This window comes from Oncorhynchus clarkii, chromosome 32, assembly GCF_045791955.1.
Source record: "Oncorhynchus clarkii lewisi isolate Uvic-CL-2024 chromosome 32, UVic_Ocla_1.0, whole genome shotgun sequence".
NCBI classification, from domain to species: domain Eukaryota; kingdom Metazoa; phylum Chordata; class Actinopteri; order Salmoniformes; family Salmonidae; genus Oncorhynchus; species Oncorhynchus clarkii.
This window is the reverse complement of record NC_092178.1, coordinates 18919396-18936671: the sequence shown is the minus strand read 5'-3', so window position 1 is coordinate 18936671 and position 17276 is coordinate 18919396. Positions and strand designations below refer to the sequence as shown.

Here is a 17276-nt window from a genome sequence, read left to right as displayed (position 1 = left end):
TACCTTGGCTGTGTGTGTGTGTGTGTGTGTGTGTGTGTGTGTGTGTGTGTGTGTGTGTGTGTGTGTGTGTGTGTGTGTGTGTGTGTGTGTGTGTGTGTGTGTGTGTGTGTGCGCATACGTGCGTGTGTGCACACGTTGGTGGTGGTAGACACTGCTGTTGAGCATGATAACATCAGCTATAGGTCCTCATTCATCTCAGAGAAGTCTCCATCTTTTTCTCTCTCTCCCTCTCTCCCTCTGTACCTTAAAGAACGGATGAAATGGAAATCTGTTCCAACCAAGGCACCATCAGGGGAGACAACGAACCAGAAACAAAACGGCAACTGCAAGGTCTTTTATTTTAGAGAGGTATCTTAACGCCTAAGAAAAAGGACGGAAAAGGGAATCTGAATTAATCATCGGTTTCATTTCCATATAACCTCGGAAGCATCTGTCAGAACATGTTAAGTGAGCGAGACGCGTTTGGTAAAGGGCAATCTCGTGTGGCGGAGGTCTGTTTGTTGAAACTACTTCCTGAAATAGTGCTGAGCTAGGTGTTTAGAGCTAGGTGTTTAAGGCTATGTTCCAAATGACACCCTACTCTTACTACTAGCCCTATGGGTTCTTCAAAATGAGTGCAATACTTAGGGAATAGGGTGCCGTTTGGGACGCAGCCTCTGCTTGTGGGCACTGCGCTGGAGCACTTAGCTCTGGAAGTGCTAACTGTATGTATGTGTGTGTGTGTGTGTGTGTGTGTGTGTGTGTGTGTGTGTGTGTGTGTGTGTGTGTGTGTGTGTGTGTGTGCGCGTGCGTGCGTGCGTGTGTGTGAGAGAGCATGGCTGGAAGACAGGGTTCACCCTAGCTGCTTGTGCAACGAGGAGCTTGTCTCTCTGCTTGTCAGGCAGTTGGCTTTGTAGCAAAATATCTGGGCTATGTATGAACATGACTTTGAGTGGTACAACTCAGCGTGTGAGTATTCTGTCTAAGATTTTTCATGTGAACTCTTTTTTGAGGCAGTTGCTACATCCATTGTCGGACTTACACATTTATGATATGTACCCTTTGATTCTTGAAGAATAACTTGAGTTTAGTTCAGAACCCCAAATATAAGCTTGTTTTACTCCAATGTTTGTAAACAAAGTAAACGTAAACAAGCACTGTACAGCCTCAAAACATGGTTTTGATATCATGGACGGTCAGTCTTTTTATCCATAGCCCATGAATTTGAAGATGGTTACATTTCTCAAGCCCAATCCCTCAACTGTTTACCAATACAAGTGGCAGGGAGTTTTCTTTGTTATTGTTTCAACTGATCAAATATGTCCCTGAAAAACTGGTGTCCTTACCTGGAGTGCACACTGAAACCTATTCAAATGAGGAATGGGTCACAAAGGCTCTGATGAAGGCCAATATGCTGATACATAAGCTTGACTAAACTAAGTAAAAATGGCAAGAGCTAACACAGATGTGAAAGTTGGCCTACTTTTCCTTTTAGGAGGTTTGGGTCTGAAATCTGAAGGATGGCACAAACCATAGGGTGAGCTGTTGTCAAACTGGTACTCAGGTCTTCTCCGGATTCCGTGGCATACAGTTGTTTTAGTCTATTTGGTATTGGCACAAATTTTCTTGTTACATTGCAAGACATTAGAGTGAGCTTTGATATCAAGGCCGTAAGACGAGAGGAATTTTCAATTAAATATTGGGTATTTATTGAATTCGCATCTGGGACAATACTTCCCAAAAACATGCATCGCTCCAACACATAAAGCTGTGCCGCTCTACAGTACGTGTCTGCTGAAGAGAAAGTTAGTCTCCCGGCCTCCCTCCCAGACACAGTACTCTGTAAATGGACCATGGTCTCTCTGTTCTCTCTGTTCCGTTCAACAAAGCACATTCCCTGGGGAAGGTTTGAGCTTTTTCCCCTGACATGGGCCCAGTATTGGAGTGGGGAGGCTGAGGTTGCCAGTGGTATGGCGTTTGGGGAGGGAGGTCTGTGTGTGTACAGTAGTACAATACCATGACTGCTACAAATACTGACATTTTAACACAAAGCTGTTGGACTTCTCCCCACACTATAAACCCACACTCCCCAAACACAATGGAATTAAAACTGGATCGTAGGCTATTATGCCTACGTTAAAATTACATATGCTCTTCCCTAACCAAAACTATTGGCCTATGCTTCTTATTGTGCGTTCAGGCGATACAGACGTGTTGCAGTGATAGTTAGCATTTCTCTCATCTTGTGTTATTGAAGGTGCTATTTGGAACGTAGCCTCTGTGCAGGGGCTCGTCAGCATATCATGAATAAAGGCCCATCAATAATGGCCTTGTTGGTACATGCCCAATTGCGCGTGTTTGTGTTTTCCCTGTCCTGTACTAAATATATGCATGAGGAGTCGCGCACACACTCATCTTGTCTATTTAGGCATACAACTCAAAGGCACTACTCTTAACTTGGGTAAAACATCCTGGCAAATCTCATAATTTCTTATGTTTCTGTTTAAATACAGATTCAAATCTGTAATACTTTTCTGGTAAAAAGTATGGATTGTTGCAATTCAAAAGCAACTGTATATAGTATTAGACAAGGGTTGTATGTATCCAGCATCTCAGAGTAAGAGTGCTGATCTAGGATCAGCCCTCCCTTCCATGCAATGTTATTCATTGCGATCTAAAAGGCAAAACGGATCCTTAATCAGCCCTCCTACTTTCGGACGCATGATACATACGGTCCCGAATCTGTTTCCCAGGGTGACTGTTATTGTAAAGATACCATTTCATCAAAGCAACAAATCAAAGGGAATCAGGCAAGATGTATGTATGACCTCCATACAGTATATTTGCTATTGGGATGGCCATGGGGTGTAATGACCCATCTCTTGTGCATCACTAACCAAAGAAGCTTTGGGCTTAATCACAACATAGCAGTCCTATAAGCATACTATTATGTAGATGCATAGATACTGTAGATTCATTAGCATCCGTAGCCCTTTCCTGCAGTCAAAAGACCAAATCGGCCTCAAGGGGCCGATAATTAATAATGAATTAATACCACTTTATTGATTTAATTTTTGCTTCAAATCCAGTGTTTCTATGTCAAACCATTTTGTTATATTTCAGTCTTCTGTGATGTATATAAAGTGTAATATTGGGATGCAAACTCAAAATGTAGTACATTTCAACTCTATATCTGACATGGTACAGGTGTCTTCTTCTTTTATTTAAGACCATAACCATCTGTGTGATGTGTATACTTTATTTAAGAATACCAAGAAACCCTCTGTGTGACCCTGATTTAGCCCACGGCAGTAAAATGATTAACTGACTCCCTAATAGACAGTTAGTAGGGCAAGATGGTGCAAGTGAGTGTCATAAATGCTCACCCTAATCTCATATATTAAGTGATTACACATGTGATTTGGATCTCCTAATTTCAAAATCAAAAGTTACTGGAAATGTCCAACTGGGCATCCATCATTGGGCTTACTTCTTGGAAACCAAAGAGAATTTGGGTCAGTGGGAACATGAAGTTAGAGAAATCAGCAACTAAGTGACTTACACCATACGGTTTCTCCCGAGAAGAAGTAGTCTCAGCATCAAATCGCAAATTGTCATTTCGTAACAATTCAGGGCAAATACAGTAGAGTTTTGTTATGCTAATGACTTGGCTGGGTAAAGAGTTTTCTGCTTTCACAGTGACGCTATCAAAGTGGTTAGGGAGGGTAAATAAGGATATTTCTGTGTTACTGTGTACAGTTGAGAGGAAGCCCACAGTGTGCACCAGTGTAATGCGGCTTTGCTCAGAACACTAAGAGACTCTCAGAGAGGTTTCCAATTAAAAGATTTAAATAAACATACAGTGCAGTTACCTTGGGGATTCCCTGCCACAGTTTTACGCCCACTGCTGTTGTAATGAAGAATAATGATGTACTTTTGTGATGTTATTAGCACAATGTAATTTTTTCTAAAGCAGCTCAATATGCTCATTGCAAAAGAGAGGAGGAGCAGTTGACAAAACAGTAATTGTATAATGACACATTGTGATCTATTTTGCCATGCTTTAGTACCTACCATCCGCTGAGACTATGCTTACAATAGATGTCACAATTTAGCTCTCATGCATTTTCTAAACAGCCAGTACACCTGTGACAACTAGTAACGGTCTCGTTTCTATTTTGATAGCTTGGTGTGAAATTATGAATTGTGTTAACACAATGGTGCTAGCTTTTTTGTTAGTATTTGAATTAGTTAAAGACTTCTTTCTCTTTTCTCTCTTTCTCTCTTTTAGTGCTGTTTGGGCAATTTGTCTTGTTCCAGACATCACTCAATGACGTTGTGGACATTTATGATGGGCCTACGCAGCAGTCTCCACTCCTGTCTTCTCTCTCTGGCTCCCACTCAGGTAATACAAAGAGCAACACAACACAACGACAGACACGTCAGTGAAAGCGCCACTTAACTTTGTTCTGGAGATTTTCCTTTTTGTCACTATGCTTGCTGTTCGGGGTTCTGGGCTGAGTTATTGTTCAAGAATTGCTTTATAGCCACATCCCAAGAGCCATACATTAGTCACATATTGGACCCGTTTATTCAGTATCACTTTAGTCTCCACACAAAGTATTTATCAGCAAAGCATCTGTTCCCCTTGGGTCCATACCCTCAGTCACGCTGAGCTATTGAGCCGTGCGTGTGTGCGTTGGTATGTGTGTGCATGTGTGTACGTTGCTTGCTTGTGTGTGTATATGACGGAGGGAAAATGACGTGATCTTTTCCATGTAAACAGCAGCACCTTATGAGATGCTCTTAACGAACAGGTAAGTGCTAATAAAAGGCTGTACATTTCCCCCGTTTCTATCGGGAATAAGACCACCAAAGTTCCAGGGAGACTGTGAAGAAGAAGAAGAAGAAGAAGAAGAAGAAGAGGAAGAAGAAGAGGCAGACGACTAGGTGGAATGAAAGGGGTCCATTGGCAATCAATAAGGTCTTCTATCAAAGCATGAATCCCTTGTTGACTCTTAAGGTTCTGTTCAAGTATAACATTGAACTAACAGCTGATTAGTTCAGCACAGCAGGCATCAGAGTTAAATAACGCCCGATCAGATCAACATGATTGATTAATCCTATGGAGTCTGATACATTTATCTTTAACTGGGTCGGATCATCAGTTGTTGTACAGCCAACCTGCACATCAATCAGAAGAATAACCTTTCATCCTGTGAAATGTTTGTGTATGGTGGAGTTGTGGGTAAGTTGTGTTTGATTGATCATTGAAATCCATATTTTTGTTTCTTCAGGAGAGTCTCTACCCTTGAGCACGGGCAACCAGATAACCATAAAGTTCACCACGGTCGGCCCGGAGACTGCTAAGGGCTTTCACTTTGTCTACCAAGGTTTGTCTTCCCATAGATAAACTCAGCAAAAAAAGAAACACCCTCAACTGCATTTATTTTAAGCAAACTTAACATGTGTAAATATTTGTATGAACATAACAAGATTCAACAACTGAGACATAAACAGAACAAGTTCCACCGACATGTGACTAACAGAAATTTAATAATGTGTCCCTGAACAAAGGGGGCGTCAAAATCAAAAAGTAACAGTCAGTATCTGGTGTGGCCACCAGCTGCATTAAGTACTGCAGTGCATCTCCTCCTCATGGACTGCACCAGATTTGCCAGTTTTTGCTGTGAGATGTTACCCCACTCTTCCACTAAGGCACCTGCAAGTTCCCAGACATTTCTGGGGGGAATGGCTCTAGCCCTCACCCTCCGATCCAACAGGTCCCAGACGTGCTCAATGGGATTGAGATCCGGGCTCTTCGCTGGCCATGGCAGGACACTGACATTTCTGTCTTGCAGTAAGTCACGCACAGAACGAGCAGTATGGCTGGTGGCATTGTCATGCTGGAGGGTCATGTTAGGATGAGCCTGCAGGAAGGGTACCACATGAGGGAGGAGGATGTCTTCCCTGTAACGCACAGCGTTGAGATTGCCTGCAATGACAACAAGCTCAGTCCGATGATGCTGTGACACACCGCCCCAGACCATGGCAGACTCTCCATCTCCAAATCGATCCCGCTCCCGAGTACAGGCCTTGGTGTAACTCTCATTCCTTTGACGATAAACGCGAATCTGACCATCACCCCTGGTGAGACAAAACAACGAGTGAGACAAAACTGGTGAGACAAAAGTGAAGATCACTTTTTGCCAGTCCTGTCTGATCCAGTGACGGTGGGTTTGTGCCCATAGGCGACGTTGTTGCCAGTGATGTCTGGTGAGGACCTGCCTTACAACAGGCCTACAAGCCCTCAGTCCAGCCTCTCTCAGCCTATTGCGGACAGTCTGACCACTGATGGAGGGATTGTGCGTAACTGGTGTAACTCGGGCAGTTGCTGTTGCCATCATGTACCTGTCCCGCAGGTGTGAAGTTCGGATGTACCGATCCTGTGCAGGTGTTGTTAGACATGGTCTGCCACTACGAGGACGATCAGCTGTCCGTCCTGTCTCCCTGTAGCGCCGTCTTAGGCATCTCACAGTATGGACATTGTCATTTATTGCCCTGACATGGGAAACAGTGTTTAAACAATGATTACATTGATTACAATGATGATCTGTGAAGTTATTTAGATTTTTACAAATTATCTTTGAAAGACAGGGTCCTGAAAAAGTTTATTTCATAGATTATACTTAAATATTCATAAGTACAGTGTCCATATTAGGACGTCCTTATGACTCGGAGGCTATACTAATTTTGGCAACATACATACAAAACTAAGCCCTTTCTGTCTTCCAATATTGGGTATTTCAGCTCTGTCATGACATTATTCAAATGTCTCTTTCATCCAACCCCAGCCAAGCCAGAGGCATGGATTGAGTTTAGCTGTACATGTAAGGATTGCCTACACTCCACTGTCACTATGTGTTCGAAATGACTGTATAAACATTAGGATCCTTTGAATTCAGTACCTCCACTTGTAATAAATATTGGAATGTGTGACTCTGACAGGAAGTGAAATACATAGACCTTTATTGATATGTTGTTACAGAGTGCTCTCCAGAGTAATGCAGGTCTGTAAATTACAATTATTTTTAGATGCCTGACATTTAGAACATCAAACACTTCCATAGAGTACATACAGTCATCACTAGTGTGCAGAAGCAGGAGGGGTACATTTACATTTTTCTGTCAGCTAGCTATCTGTTGATGACGTTGCCTGGCCCCAAAAACCTGTCTGTTCAGCACTATCACAGGCGCAGAGGTGTCCTGCTCAACAAGATGCTTCACATATCCCCAAAAACCTGTCTGTTCAGCACTATCACAGGCGCAGAGGTGTCCTGCTCAGCAAGATGCTTCACATATCCCCAAAAACCTGTCTGTTCAGCACTATCACAGGCGCAGAGGTGTCCTGCTCAGCAAGATGCTTCACATATCCCCAAAAACCTGTCTGTTCAGCACTATCACAGGCGCAGAGGTGTCCTGCTCAGCAAGATGCTTCACATATCCCCAAAAACCTGTCTGTTCAGCACTATCACAGGCACAGAGGTGTCCTGCTCAGCAAGATGCTTCACATATCCCCAAAAACCTGTCTGTTCAGCACTATCGCAGGCGCAGAGGTGTCCTGCTCAGCAAGATGCTTCACATATCCCCAAAAACCTGTCTGTTCAGCACTATCACAGGCGCAGAGGTGTCCTGCTCAGCAAGATGCTTCACATATCCCCAAAAAGCTTAGAATGATCAAGCCTCTTAGAACTTTTGCAAATTGTCCACATTCCACATTTCCCCTCAGAGTAATTTTGCGTGCCAGATGGCACTCTATTCCCTACATAGAGCACTACTTTTGAACAGAGCTCTATGGGCCTTGGTCAACAGTAGTGCAATATATAGGGAATAGGGTCCCATCTAGCAGCAGCATCTTCTAGTGTAGAAGTCTCATTCCCCCCTGACACATGCTGAGCCTAACTCCTGGACGGATCCCAACAACTCCCTGCCTCCCTCCCTGCCTCTCTGCGTCCCTGCCTCTCTGCCTCCCTGCCTCCCTTCCTCATTTTTGGACTCATTCATTTGTCCTTGCAATTGCGAGCTAGGCCTGCTAACTTAAATCCCACTCAATAGCTCAGTTATTGCTCTTCTCAAAATGTAATCCCAATTTCAATTTTCTGTTTAAATAGAACACCACCAGACTTTTACACAAATGACAGATTCAGTCAGACGGTTCTTGTTTATGTGATAACCCTGCCTTCAGCGCTCAGGGGCGGATGATGAAGGTAACAGACACACTCTCTCCTCTGCTATTACAAAGCCTAAGAACACCATGGTGCTGGTCTGTCTCAGACGTGGTTTTGCATTGATGTTATATCCTACCTCAGAACCCATTATCAAATGTCATGTTAGCTAGCTAGCCAGCTAGCTGAAAGTCTATGGTGAGAGATTGGGTATATTTAATTAGAAGTTTTTCTCCCCCTGCTGCTGCTTCTTCTTCCATTGCTTTACTGACACCTCCTATCCTATCCACAGCTGTCCCAAGGACCAGTGCCACCCAGTGCAGTTCAGTCCCTGAGCCTCGCTTCGGCAAACGGATCGGGAACGACTTCGCCATGGGTGCCTCGGTCCTGTTTGAGTGTAACCCTGGATACGTCCTGCACGGTTCCACCGCCATCCGCTGTGAGACCGTCCCTGACACCCTGGCCCAATGGAACGACTCGCTACCCACTTGTGTTGGTCAGTATGATTGGCCCCCAAGCCAATTGCCGGCTACGGTGATTGGCTACCGTGTGTGAGAAACACCCCTGATTGTTCTACCGCTAACGAGCTTTGTCAACATGCCAATCGTCTCGGGCCGCCTCTTAAGTGAGGCAAAGTCATTATCGTGGGAGTGTGAGTGTGCACACGAAAGCAGACTGGGGTTTTGGCTGTGAGGGTCCCTCAGAGGGCCTTCCATACCACTCTGAACAGAATGTTTCCTCTTGGCTGTGCATTCAGCCAGGTCTAAAGAGTGTGGTGAGGAGAGGAGAGAGGATAGAGACAGAGGGTTGAGCGAGAAGAGAAGAGAGAGAGAGTGTGAGAGAGAGAGATTGTCTCTGATGAGAGGATAGAGTTAAAGTGAGAGATGACACTCTCACTCTCTTTCCCGACGGGAGCTCTGGCCAGTTTCTTACACATTTTGACTATCAATGGAACTGCAATCTATTATTGTAAAAACAGCAAACTTTCTAACTCCGCCCATAACTTTTTGACTTTATAGCACTCCCAGAAGGCATGAATTATTGAGTCATTGTTAGTTTTACACTTAAGACATGACTCTGCCGTTGTGCTGTAGAATTTGTGAATTGTGTCTCATATATAATAAATTCTACACATTAGTTTATACTGGATTAAGCGTAAATGTTTGTTAACTGTAATTTTGTTAGTTAAATGTTCCAACTCTCCCTCCATCTTGTGCCAATATCGGTTATTTTTAAACCTTGGTTCCAATCATTTCTATTTTTTTCTAAGACATTGTCAATTGGATTACATTTGAAGGGTCTTTTAAAGACTCCCTTTTTTCTCTTCAAGTAAGTTTAGCCTTTTTTCTGCATCCTCTTTTTGCAGACCACACACCAATATTCAATGTTCTGTTTTTGAGCCAGATCGACATTCTTATCACACTACTTTTAAGACAGGGATTTTTTCTAGGCTCTTTTTGAGTACTTGGTGGGGTACAGTAGACAGAGTGTGTGCCTGTCTGATGGGAGAGTTGTAGATTACATTTTGATCTGTCATAGCTCCCTGTTCCTCACTGGCAGAGACAGAATGACATGGTGTCCTTTCCTGTCAAGCCCATCCAAAGCCCTGCTCCAAAGCAAAGGAGGGTGACACAGAGTACAGTAGTTCATAAACAGGATTTGACCTCAGCTGTAGTCTGCTCTTTCAGGACTGGCCTCTATCTAGCTGTCTTTGAATGAATGGCATCTGTCTAGTTATGTGGCGGTGAAAGGCTTCTATCTAGCTATCTGGAGGTGAAGAGCCTCTATCAATGCAGTAGGGAGCACAACATTGACAGGGCCATATTTGCAAATGAATTGCTCTCTCCATGCTGCCTTTTTGGCCTGATGTAGAACTAGTCTTTTTAGTTTTTATGTTTTTCGCTTGTGTTTTCCAGTGGGAAGGATACGGTCCATAGGATTTTCTCTGTGATTATCTTAGCACTATGGCTGCATTTTATATATCATCTGTAAAATATGGATGAGTTGAAATTGCTCTGAAGTGAATTTGTTGAATAATTTAAGCGCCTGACACAGATATATTGGACTTTGCTCTCTCTCGTTGCCCTCTCGCTCTCTCTCGTTGCTCTCTCTCCCTCTCTCATTGCTCTCTCTCTCTTTGATCTCTCTCTCTCTCTCGTTGCTCTCTCTCTCTCTCTCTCGTTGCTCTCTCTCTCTCTCGTTGCCCTCTCTTTCTCTCGTTGCCATCTCTTTCTCTCTCTCGTTGCTCTCTCTCTCTCTCTCGTTGCTCTCTCTCTCTCTCTCGTTGCTCTCTCTCTCGTTGCTCTCTCTCTCTCTCTCTCGTTTCTCTCTCTCTCTCTTGTTGCTCTCTCTCTCTCTCTCTCTCATCCATCAGACATTTCTGCTGCAATATTAGACAGCCATCAGTGTGGCCCTACCTGCTCTTAGTTGTTGAAACAAAGTGTTTAGCGCTGACCTCTAGTATACACCGTTATCCTTCACAGATAGCATCACCATCGTATCTGATCATCTGAGCAGGAAAGAAAAAACCTGTTCTGGCAGCATTAGATACCAGCATGTGCTATTGACAACGCTCTGCTCTCCCACCTCTCTCCCTCCTCACGCGGTTCGGAGGACAATACTTGGCAGCCCTTCAACAAACAGGGGGAACAACCTCACCCTCATTGTGAGCAAGACAAAGGAGATGATCGTGGATTACAGGAAAAGGATGGCCAAACAAGCCCCCATTAACATCGACGGGGCTGTAGTGTAGCAGGTCGAGAGTTTCCGGTTCCTTGGTGTACACATCATCTAAAAACTATCATGGTCCAAATGTAATTGATGTGAAACGGCTAGCTAGTTAGCGGTGGTGCGCGCAAAGTAGCGTTTCAATCGGTGACGTCACTTGCTCTGAGACCTTGAAGTAGTGGTTCCCCTTGCTCTGCAAGGGCCGCGGCTTTTGTGGAGCGATGGGTAACGATGCTTCGTGGGTGACTATGGTTGATGTGTGCAGAGAGTCCCTGGTTCGCCCCCGGGTATGGGCGAGGGGATGGTCTAAAGTTATACTGTTACACAAACACACCAAGACAGTCATGAAAAGGGCACAACAACACCTTTTCCCCCTCAGGAGACTGAAAAGATTTGGCATGGGTCCCCAGATCCTCAAAAAGATCTACAGCTGCACCATTAATTAACCTCTCTGGGATAGGCGGGACGCAAATGTCCCACCTGGCCAATTGCCAGGGAAAATGCAGAGCGCCAAATTCAAATAAAATACTATAAAATCCAAACTTTCATTAAATCACACATGTAAGATACCATAATTAAGCTAGACTCGTGAATCCAGCCAACATGTCAGATTTCAAAAAGGCTTTTCGGCAAAAGCCTAAGAAGCTATTATCTGATGATAGCACAGCAGTAAACAAAGAGAGAGTAGCATATTTCAACCAAGCAGGCATCACACAAAACGCAGAAATAAAAAATAAATCATGCCTTACCTTTGACGAGCTTCTTTTGTTGGCACTCCAATATGTCCCATAAACATGGTCCTTTTGTTCGATTAATTCCGTCGACATATTTGCAAAATGTCCATTTATTTGGCTCGTTTGATCCAGAAAAAAACAGCTTCCAATTTGTGCAACGTCACTACAAAATATCTCAAAGGTTACCTGTAAACTTTGCCAAAACATTTCAAACTACTTTTGTAATACAACTTGAGTTATTTTTAAACTTTAATAATCGATCAAATTGTAGACGGGACAATCTGTGTTCAATACACGAAGACAACAAACTCATGCTACTTTTCCAGTCATGCGCCTTCTCAAAAAGTACACTTCAAATGACACAAATTCAAGATGGCCGTACTTCTTCATTACACAAAGGAATAACCTCAACCAATTTCCAAAGACTGGTGACATCCAGTGGAAGCGGTAGGAACTGCAAACAAATGCCTTTGCCAATGAAAACTCATTGAATAGACAGTGACCTAAAAAAAAAAAATTCTGAATGGTAAGTCCTCTGGGTTTTGCCTGCTACATAAGTTCTGTTATACTCACAGACATGATTCAAACAGATTTAGAAGCTTCAGAGTGTTTTCTATCCAAATCTACTAATAATATGCATATCATATATTCTTGGCATGAGTAGCAGGAAGTTGAAATTGGGCACGCTATTTATCCAAAAGTGAAAATGCTGCCCCCTATCCCAAAGAGGTTTTAAGAGCATCCTGACCGGTTGCATCACTGCCTGGTATGGCAACTGCACGGCATCTGACCGTAAGGCGCTACAGAGTACATCACTGGGGCCAAGCTTCCTGCCATCCAGGACCTAATTACTTGTCGGTGTCAGAGGAAGGCCAGAGAAATTGTCAGAGACGCCAGTCACCCAAGTCGTAGACTGTTCTCTCTGCTACTGCACAGCAAGCAGTACTGGAGCGCCAACTCTAGGTCCAAAAGGCTTCTTAACAGCTTCTATAGTACCCCCAAGCCATAAGACTGCTGAACAATTAATCAAATGGCAACCCGGACTGTTTACATTGCCCCCCACCCAGCCCCCCTTTGTTTTTACACTGCTGCTATTCGCTGTTTATTATCTATGCATTGTCAATTTACCCCAACCTGGGTAGCCATTTGATTAGATGTTCAGAAGTCTTATGGCTTGGGGGTAGAAGCTGTTTAGAAGCCTCTTGGACCTAGACTTGGTGCTCCTGTATAACTTGCCATGCAGGAGCAGAGAGAACAGTCTATGACTAGGGTGGCTGGAATCCTCTGACACCACCTGGTATAGAGGTCCTGGATGGCAGGAAGCTTGGCCCCGGTGATGTACTGGGCCGTACGCACTTCCCTCTGTGGTACCTTGCGGTTGGAGGCCGAGCAGTTGCCATACCAGGCAGGGATGCAACCCATCAAGATGCTCATGATGGTGCAGCTGTAAAACCTTTTGAGGATCTGAGGACCCATGCCAAATCTTTTCAGTCTCCTGAGAATAGGTTTTGTTGTGCCCTCTTCACGACTGTCTTGGTGTGCTTGGACCATGTTAGTTTGTTGGTTATGTGGACGCCAAGAAACTTGAAGCTCTCAATCTGCTCCACTATATGCCCGTCGATGAGAATGGGGACGTGCTCAGTCCTCCTTTTCCTGTAGTCCACAGTCCTCTCCTTTGTCTTGATCACGTTGAGTGAGAGGTTGTTGTCCTTGCACCACAAGGTCAGGTCTTTGACCCCCTCCCTATAGGCTGTCTCATCGTTGTCGGTGATCAGGCCTACCACTGTTGTTTCAACGGCAAACTTATTGATGGTGTTATACAAAAATTTGAAGGTGCGAACGGACGGAGGTTAGCGCGATCCGCTCAAACTTACATTTCTTGCAGACAACATGCATGGAGAATGGGTCCCGAGTGACATGGTAGGAAATTACGATGCGTACTTTGTAAAAGTTCCCAGGAAAATCTGACAACTGGACCGCTTTCGACGAAAGATTCCGTCACCGCTCATCAGAACTTCTTGGTGCCCTCACCACTTTCTCTCTCTCTCCCAGGACCTTTGCTCGCCTACATCATACGCATACATCGCTGAATTTTTATTGATCAGCGGTTGAACTATTTGATTAGGGGCATTTAACAAACATGATGCTGTTGTTCATTTTGCTGGTTCTACCCTTGGCTTTTACAATGTTGGCGATACTTTTAGAGCCCGTTGCACTGTGAATGAGGAAATGTATGATTGTTTCTCTCTCAAGTATTGTGAGAAACCCCACGTTTGCTCTGGAATTGCACATGAGAACTATGCATATTTATCCCGAACAATATGGGAGAAATCGGACTCTTGCGCTTACTAAACCTAAGCAATTTGAATATCTAGACTTGTCAGGACTGTTCTCTTGGTACTTAACCATATCTCTGGACTTTACACATCTCCTGAAATATGTGGCTTTAAAGACTCTGGTGACTCTGGATTCTCGTTCAACTGCTGTCTGTAAATCCAAATGTTGTAACCCTCGATCTAGATCTTGCTGCTTCTATTGTCTGGAAATGTCCAGTCTAATCCAGGTCCTGACATTCTTACCCCTGCCGAATTAAGTAGTCAGAGTGGCCTGAAGTTTTTGCATATAAATGTAAGAAGTCTTCTGCCAAAGCTTGATTTTGTGAATATATGGATAAAAACTGCCGACCCTGATGTATTTATGCTTTCTGAAACCTGGCTTAAAAAATATATTACTGACAAAAATATTGCCATAAATGGTTACAATGTGTTTCGTTACAGATCGTAAATCTAAGGGTGGTGGTGTTGCTGTATATGTAAAATGTAAAAGACAAGTTCTCGGTGGTTGTTCTGACTTCTGTTACTAAACCTAAGCAATTTGAATATCTGTCTGAACCTTAACCTTGGCTTATCTTTAAATATTGTTGTATCTTGTTGTTATAGACCTCCATCTGCTACTGTTGGCTCTCTGGATTGTGTTTTCAAATTGTTATCACAGAATGTCAGTTCTGAGTTTGTCCTGATGGGTGATCTGAATCAGGACTGGCATCTATTCTGTGCAATACATACAATCTCACTCAGATTGTCAACAGTGTAACGAGGTTGAATATGAAGTATCCTCTGAAATGCTCTTTGATTGATTTCATCTTAACCAATACTCCCCATCGTTTTAATGCTTCGGGTATTTTTGCAAATTACATAAGTGATCACGGAGAGATGATAAAATTCTTTAGATATCTCCACGTGTTATTACAAAAAGAAACTGAAAGCGGTTTGATATTCAAGGTTTTTTACATGATGTATCTAGCATTGAATGGAATAGAATGGAATTAATCCCTGATATTGAACTAGCCTTTTCTTACTTCCACAACGCATTCCAGGATGTATGCAATAGGCATGCCCCTTTAAAAAAATGCAGGATTAAGGACAGAGAGAACCCTTGGTTTACTAGGGACTGGTTTGGCAGATGATTGGAAGGCTTTTAAACATCTTTGAAATATGGGTGTGGCTATGATCCGTAAATTGAAAGCAGACCACTACCTGAAATCTACTTCACAAAATGTAAATATTCCATCTAAATTTTGGCAAGTAGTGAAGGGTTTGGAGTGCAAAAAAGATACACAGCTTCCCAAACAATTGTTGGTCGATACACAGATTGTAACTGAGAGAACCTCCATCCTGAAAGCCTTGAATACGCAAGGCTTTAGATGCAGGCAGTTTATTTGAAAAGGTCAAAGGTATAATTGAGCCCCCTATGAATTTACCTGACACCCCAGTGCACTCCTTCGCCAGGTTCTCCTTTTCATCCTTCTCTGTTTCAGAAGTGTGTAAAGCCCTGAAAGAAATTGATTTAAAAAAATTCCATGTCCCTGTTGAACTAGACCCCTGCCTCCTACACCTAGCTGCCGACATCATTGCTCCCCCTTAACATGTATTTTTAACCTCACGCTTGATGTTAAGTACATCCACAAGTTATGGAAATCTGCTTTTGTGCTGCCTCTCCTGAAAGGTGGAGATCCTTCGCTACTTGACAACTATCGATCCATATCAAAATTGTCTGTACTGTCAAAGGTACTGGAGTCCTTAGTTAGTAGGCAGCTAAAGGTCTACTTCCAAGAAAACAACATCTTAAATGGAATGCAATCAGGTTTTAGGTCTGGCCACAGCACTGTTTCAGCAACATTGAAGGTTTTAATTTACATCCACTGTGTTCTTGATAAGAAGTTACATTGTGTGTCTGTTTTTATTGATTTGTCGAAGGCTTTTGACACCGTGGACCATGCTGTGTTAGTGCAAAGGTTAAAATGTTGTGGAATTACTGGTCATGCTCTAGATTGGTTTAAAAATTACCTATCAAATCGTACACAATGTGTAATGGCGGATGGTTGTAAATCTGAGTCCATAGAGGTGTGCTCAGGTGTTCCGCAAGGTTCTATTTTGAGCCCACTGTTGTTCATTTTGTATATCAACAACATTGGGGATCTTATTGAAACAGCGGATGTTCATTTTTATGCAGATGATACTGTTCTTTATTCAAGTGGTAGTAGTTTATCTTTAGCTTTTGAAAATGCCCAAAGAGCATTTAACATCATACAACAGAATCTGTATGATTTAAAGCTGATTCTAAATTTGGGTAAAACAAAATGCATGGTATTTTCAAATGCCAGGCATGTTTAAATTATGCATTGCTACATTGGCTGGACATACTATAGAGCAATTTAAAGTGTACAAATATTTGGGTGTGTGGGTTGATGATAAGCTGAGCTTCACTGTGCATGTAGAGAACTTGATAAGGAAGCTCAAGCTGAAAATAGGATTTTATTACCGGCATAATGCTTGATTTTCTTTTGAGGCCAGGAAGGAGCTGGTACGATGTACATTACTGTCGGTTTTAGATTTTAGTGATGTTATATAAATGCAGGCCTCAGCCACTACCCTGAGAGCACTTGATTCAGTGTATAATGCAGCCCTCAGGTTAATTTCAAATCAGAAACGTCTAACACATCATTGTGATCTCTACAGTGCTGTTGGCTGGTTGTCATTGACCTTGCGTAGGCTTAAACACTGGTATACACTGATTTATAAGGCCATATTGGGTAAAATGTCATTTTATCTCTGTTCTGTTTTAGTCAGGTCAGTAAATAAATATCAATTACGGTCCCATTCTGATTTGCTTCTAACAGTAGCAAAAATTAGAACAGGTCATGTTAGAAATAGTTTTAGTTACTTAGCTTCGTGGTCCTGGAATTCTGTCATGAACATTTTAAAATGTGATGATCTAGTTTCGTTGGTGGAGTATAAACACTTGATCGATGTATATATCATAGAAGAGTGTAATTGTTTTTAGGCCAGCTGTTTTTAGTCAAGACGTTTGTGTTTTTAATGTACAATGTTTTTGTTGTACTGTATGTGTGTTTATGGTTTGTTTAATGCTGTGTTAGTGTATGTAAGTTGTTTTGTCTGAAACGTTGTTCCCTCTGCTGCTATTGGACAAGGTCTCTCTGGGAAGAGAGATGTTATCTCAATGAGAAAAAACCTGTATAAAAATAGGTAAATTAAATAATAAAAATAGTCTTGCCTGGCCGTGCAGCCATGAGTGAACAGGGAGTACAGGA

The 17276-nt window shown here is 42.9% G+C and overlaps 1 protein-coding gene across 3 annotated transcripts in view; it reads left to right on the top strand.

Annotated features, from left to right (window-relative positions):
• Positions 1–17276, top strand: part of LOC139392197 (CUB and sushi domain-containing protein 3-like) — a 634291-nt gene that overhangs the window by 475269 nt on the left and 141746 nt on the right. For all 3 annotated transcript variants that reach the window (XM_071139991.1, XM_071139990.1, XM_071139989.1), the window contains exons 32-34: positions 4271–4384; positions 5277–5372; positions 8497–8700. In XM_071139991.1, the coding sequence (XP_070996092.1) occupies positions 4271–4384; positions 5277–5372; positions 8497–8700 (414 nt within the window). The remainder of the gene's footprint in view (positions 1–4270; positions 4385–5276; positions 5373–8496; positions 8701–17276) is intronic.